Source organism: Myotis daubentonii, chromosome 7 (assembly GCF_963259705.1).
Source record: "Myotis daubentonii chromosome 7, mMyoDau2.1, whole genome shotgun sequence".
In the NCBI taxonomy this organism is placed as follows: Eukaryota; Metazoa; Chordata; class Mammalia; order Chiroptera; family Vespertilionidae; genus Myotis; species Myotis daubentonii.
This window is the reverse complement of record NC_081846.1, coordinates 43273515-43279614: the sequence shown is the minus strand read 5'-3', so window position 1 is coordinate 43279614 and position 6100 is coordinate 43273515. Positions and strand designations below refer to the sequence as shown.

The 6100-nt window shown below is 46.8% G+C and overlaps 1 protein-coding gene across 2 annotated transcripts; it reads left to right on the top strand.

Moving 5' to 3' along the window:
* Positions 1–2950, top strand: HOXD8 (homeobox D8). Of its 2 annotated transcripts, none has more exons than XM_059704004.1 (2): positions 1–1106; positions 1484–2950. In XM_059704004.1, the coding sequence occupies exons 1-2, from the start codon at positions 557–559 to the stop codon at positions 1762–1764; spliced, it is 831 nt and encodes a 276-aa protein (XP_059559987.1). In that variant the 5' UTR covers positions 1–556; the 3' UTR covers positions 1765–2950. The 2 variants fall into 2 exon arrangements, with proteins under 2 accessions (XP_059559987.1, XP_059559986.1); XM_059704003.1 differs by having other exon boundaries at positions 7–1106; positions 1481–2950.
* Positions 2951–6100: the final 3150 nt, after the last annotated feature.

The following is a 6100-nucleotide window of genomic DNA, read 5'->3' as shown; positions in this document are numbered from 1 at the left end:
GCGGGGGGGGCGAGGTGAGAGGTGGCGACGGGCAGAGGGTGGTTTTTTTTCTTTTCCCTCCAGAGCGGGGGTTTGTAAATCGAAGCCAAAGAGTGTCCCGTGGGCCGGGCGCACTTTTTTTCTGGTCCCGGTGTGCAGAGGGCCGCCTGGTGCAGAGAGGAAACAGTGGAGGCAGCGGGGCAGGTCACCCGGGGCGTCGGCGATTATATTGCGGCCGAGCCGGCGCGCGCAGGGAGAGGCCGGGTGGGCGGTGAGCGCGGGGACTGGGGGAGGCCCCGCGACCCACAGGGGAGGCGGCGCGAGGCCGAGGCGGCGGGGGCCGCAGCCGGGCATGAGCGCCCAGTAGCCGAGCGCCCGGGCGGCCGAGCCTCAGAGGCGACGCGCGGGCGGGCAGCGGCGGCGGCGGCGGCGTAGCTCGGCGGCTCGGCGACGCGAGCAGCGGCCCCAAGAGGTCCCCGCGGCCGTGCGCCTGGGCCGAGGCGCGCTCCTCCTGCTCCGCGCCGCCCGCCCGCCCAGGGCCGCCCTCGTTCGGCCCCGGATCGCCGCCGCCGCGCCGATGAGCTCGTACTTCGTGAACCCGTCGCCGTACGCCAAGTACAAGGCGGCGGGCGAGGCCATCAATCCCACTTACTACGACTGTCACTTCGCGCCTGAGGTCGGCGGCCGCCACGCCGCCGCCCTGCAACTCTATGGCAACAGCGCCGCCGGCTTCCCGCACGCGCCCCCGCAGGCGCACGCGCACCCGCACCCGCCGCCGCGGCCCGCCGGGCCGGGTTGCGGTGGCGGGGGCGGCCCGGGCCTCGGCCAGGACTACTACCACCCCGGCGGGGGCAGCCGGGCCGCAGCCTACCAGGCCGGCCCCCCTCCTCCTCCGCACCCGCCGCCGCCGCCTCCCCCCTGCGGCGGGATGGCTTGTCACGGGGAGCCCGCGAAGTTTTACGGATACGATAACTTACAGAGACAGCCGATTTTTACGACCCAGCAAGAAGCCGAGCTGGTACAATATCCTGACTGTAAATCGTCCCGTGGTAATATTGGCGAGGACCCAGACCACTTAAATCAGAGCTCGTCTCCTTCTCAAATGTTTGCCTGGATGAGACCGCAAGGTTGGGATGCATTTTTTTTTTTTTTTAAAGCGGGGAGAGGGGGAGAAATCTGCTTTCCTCTCACGTTCTAGTTTTAAAACCCCTCTCCCTCTCCCTCTCCTTTTCCTTCTTTTGTTGCTACAGTGGCTCTTATTCATAAAGTAATACTGACTTTTCCCCCTTAAAGTAGAAACCACGAAACGATGATGGGGACAGAATAATTGTGAAGACCTCTCTCTCTCTTGCCTGCACATCATATATATATATTAGAGCTAAAGAGAGTTGTGTATATTTCATCCCTTAAACCCACTCCAGAAACCTCCAGCAACCTGCAGAGACACCATTACATTTTTAAAAAACGTTTATTTTCCTCTTTTTTTTTTTTTTTTAATCAGCAGCTCCTGGTCGACGAAGAGGAAGACAAACCTATAGTCGTTTCCAAACCCTAGAATTGGAAAAGGAATTCCTTTTTAATCCTTATCTGACCAGAAAGAGAAGAATCGAGGTTTCCCACGCCCTAGCCCTCACGGAAAGACAGGTAAAAATCTGGTTCCAGAACCGGAGAATGAAATGGAAAAAGGAGAACAACAAGGAAACACTGCAAGAGGTGAAGGATGGGAAAACTAAAAAGGAAGCCCAAGAGCTGGAGGAAGACAGAACTGAAGGCCCCACGAATTAACTTCTACCTTTAAAATTTTACCACAGACTATTAAAGCTAATGATCAACATATGCTGGGGGACACCACCTATTTTCTTGGTTGGAAGGACTTTACCTGTATTTCAAGCTACCTTCATGTCACTGCTCTTGAGGTTTCTGGTTTTTGAGAGGGACTTGGGTGTTTCAAAACGTTTCTTGTATCACATAGAAACAGCTCTTGAGCTGTCCTATGTAAGGGTAATTTGATACTAACTATAGCAAAATTTTTATAATGGTAGTTTTTAATGTCTGAGCTGGTGATTTGCCTCAACAACGTAAACTTCCTAATAACTAGCACTAAATAATTGAGTATAAAATGCTTTATTAATCAAACAAGTGCACTTGAACATTTTAAATCTTTTCTTTATGGTGAGTAAGTTAAAAGAAATCTATTATAATTTTTTTTAAAAAAATTATGCCTGCAGAATATTTACTTTATTTTATTTGATTAAAATGTATTATTTATGTATTTTTCTTTCTGCTTTTATAATAGTGAGTTCAGGTGCCTTTTGTTTACTCCTAAGAGGACTCTTTATTTTGTAAACGTAATATCTCTGGGACGAGTGTGGGCCAAATATTTCAAAAGCACATGTTAATTGAAGAGTGGAATGTGTAGTCCCGGCTCTGCAGCTTCCTAAACTTGGGGGAGATGTTGGGCCAGTGACAAAAGTTTCAGGGCAATGTCAATGTTGACATTTAATAATTTTTCTATAGTCTATACAAATATGGCAATTTAATCTAGAGTGAATGAATACTTGAAAAGCCAATTATAACATTTTCATTCATTAATTTTTCACTCTAGCAAGTCACTTTGTGGAATGCCTCTTCTTCCAAAACTTGCTTTTGTTTTGAACTGCATTTGGTATTGACTGAAATTTAGGTCTCGGTGCTGTAGCCACCTCTGTGATTCGTTTTTTGGTGTTTTTGGTGGGTTTTTTTTGAGTAGGTGCCATATTTATTTGTATTCTCTTCTCTCTGTTTGCGTGCCCATTTTGAGCCAACTTACTATGTGCATCTCAGATGTCAGTTGGTACGTCCTCTGTTGTTCTCCAGGATGGCCTCACCTATTTGAAACAAACCCTGGGAGCAAATGCAGAAAAATCCAAGTGTAAACAACCGCTCCAGAACAAAGCTAGCTCCTTAATAAAGAAATGAATCTTTTTCTAGAGCTAGTGTCTTTGAGCGCCGCAAATAACGCGTTTCCTTTACTCACATGAAGGCAAAAGCTATTTGATTAAAAAAAAAAGAGGTGGGGGTTACATGCTATAAAAATAAATAAATGCAGGCGGGGGCAGTCTCTTTCATTCCAGAGGGCCGACTAGGCTACAGTAGCTTCATCTTGCTCTAAATAACCTTGCTAAGATAGTGTGAAAGCTTTGAACTTCACAAAGGATTCAAGTTGTAGGCCCAGTGGGGGACGACCCAGAGTCCAGGTTACACCACAGCTTATTCTGCTGAGCCCGAACTGATGCTGGGGTTTGGGCTCTGTTATTAACAAGATATCCATTTTCCATTTGAGGCCGCGTCTGCAGCTGCCATTTTATGAGAGAAGAGGAGGGGGGAAAAGAGGTGGGAGAGAAGAGAAGAAATTCAAGTAAACTAACATTTCTCCCCCCAAAAGGGAAAGCAACTTTGCTTTTCCTAGATGGCTTATTAAAGAGGTACATTTAATTTCCAAAGTGGCATTTATTGCACAGGTAAGGAAATAGAATCCTAGAGTTTTAGGCCTGGATCACCCCCTCAGGCATTGGTGGGCTATTTGCCTGCCACTTCAAGGACCAGGGAAATGTCACTGATTGGGCTAGAGGCGAAGCACCGCCTGACTTTCTATCTAGAGAAGAGACCGTGGCTGTGGCATTTGCTGACCTGAGCCAGGAAAGACAATTTTAAGTCATGGGTGGCTTGGGGCTTAAGAAACATTTGCAGGAGAGGAGACAGCTGCAAACGTGCATGCTGGATTTGGAAACATTTTGCTCTGTGTGCTGCCTGAGACTGCTATTGGCTGACAAAGAGCAAGGATGCCAAGCGCCTGAAAACCCATGTGTGCGGTGGGGGTGGTGGTAAGCTCGCCAGAGACTGGTACTGGCTAAACTCCAGCTGCCCTCCAGTTAAGGGACTCCTCTATTAGCAAAATTTGCTTTCTTCCACTCAAGAATACTCCCTAGATAGCACTTTCAGAGACTAATTCGGGCAAGATTCTATTAGGTGGGGAACCTGGTGTGTGGATGGATGTGGAAATAAGGGGAGTAAAAACATCCTTATTTCCTCTGCATTCTGTGCTGCTCTGGAAGTGCTGTACCTTCTGGTCCCATCTTGCCCCTAACCACATGGTAAAATCGTAGCTCATGTACAGAAAAAGACTTGCAATGACTGGTGTATTTGAGAGTATTGTACATATACAGATTTGATAATTTTTGGTAAATATTTGGTGGATTTGAACATATACATAGATTACACATGTGCAGAAAGTGTTGGTAATAAATGTCAGTATGTATGTTTCCTTTTGTAGCTAAGAAAACCATAGATTTGTCTCCAAATAAAGAGCTTGGGAATTACACATCACACACACTCACCACCTTCTTTTTTATAGTAGCTAGAAACCGCCCATCATGGTATTTTATGAGACTTGCAGTGACGAGTGCAGAAGATGCTCTTCTAATTGGCTAAAATCTGTTAACATCCGAGGATTGCGGCAACTGAACAAACAGTTTTGCTGCAGAAATTTGCATAAACCTTCAGAAAACACTTTGCAAACCCAGGCGACTGCTTCTCTTCACTGTACTGCTTAGGGAATCTGCTTAGAGAGGTCTGTAAACCGTTTAGAGAAAAATACGACACTTTAATGTTAACATTAAAGGAAAGAACCAAGCCTTCCTAGTGACTGAGGTTCTTTGTTTGTGAGGACCAGAAACAAACAAAAGAGGGTGTAGGTCTCAGTGGTTCCTAGAGAAAAGTCAGTTCAGGGATTGCCATTTTGTGATGTTTCACAAAACCCAGGACAACCCTTATCTCTGCACTGGGGGAAAAGTGCAAATATGGCTGCCTTTTCAGTGTAGAGTCTTTTTCCAGCCCTTCTTCTCCAAGGTGAAAAGGAGGGTCATAAAGCTCAGTTTTTATTTGACTAGAGGGGGAGAGGAAAATTGTCAATTGAGATTATCAGAAATTTTTATGATTGAACAATGTTAAGTTCCACATGAATAGAATGGTCTAAAGCAGTGGTTCTCAACCTTCTGGCCCTTTAAATACAGTTCCTCATGTTGTGACCCAACCATAAAATTATTTTCGTTGCTACTTCATAACTGTAATGTTGCTATTGTTATGAATTGTAATGTAAATATCTGATATGCAGGATGGTCTTAGGCGACCCCTGTGAAAGGGTCATTGGACTGCCAAAGGGGTCTCGACCCTCAGGTTGAGAACCGCTGGAAAGTGTTGTTGCTTGGGAGGGCCCAACAATTTGCCCCATTTTCTTGTATCATTAAAAGCATTGTTTTATTATTCTTCAGTGGAGAATGTGTTGCGATTTCACATCCAAGCTTGTGTCCTGTGCTTCTCCAGTGTTTGCTGAATCCTTGGGCATCAGGGGATGGTCAGGGGAAGAGAAGAGAACATTTGAAAGGAGTCTGGCTGCTGTTACAGTTCCCTCCAAAAAAGTTAAAACCCACTGACTTTTTCTAGAAAGAATAGGACTTTTGCTGACAGATGGCAACATAAGACCTTTAATCAGAAACATCCAAGGTCATCGAAACTTTTTCAAGAAATGCAAATGGCCTGCTCCAGAGGGTGCTGTGCTCTCCTGCTTAGGAGCACATCCACTTAGGTACTTACTGTGTGTGGAGATGTTAATAGCAGAGAACTTACACCGTGATCCAATGCAAATATTTACAAGCACATTACTAGAAGTCCAAAGACAGTGTCCTTGAAAGGATGAGAGGAAGGAGGTACCTCTTTCAGGCAGGTCCCGAAGCCGGGCAGCCATGCCCATGCATTCATGATGAGGGGAATGCTAGAACTGGCCAAGGACATTCACTTTCAGCTGAGGTTCACTGGAGCAGCTCCTATCAGAAGTGCAAAAGGAATGTGATTCCTGCCTTTGAATAAAAATGACTCCCCGCCCCCCACCAAGGCTGAAACTGGGAGTCGCTCTTTTCCTGAATAAATGGGGCCTCTCTCCTCCTTGATAGTATATTGAGCAGGCTTTTCAATGGACAAACATTGGGGGGGCAGGCGGGGAGGCAAAGGAAGAGGAGAGGAACTATAATTAAATTCCATAGAAATTAGAACTGCACTTAGGGGAGACTTCGAGGAGGAGGTTTCT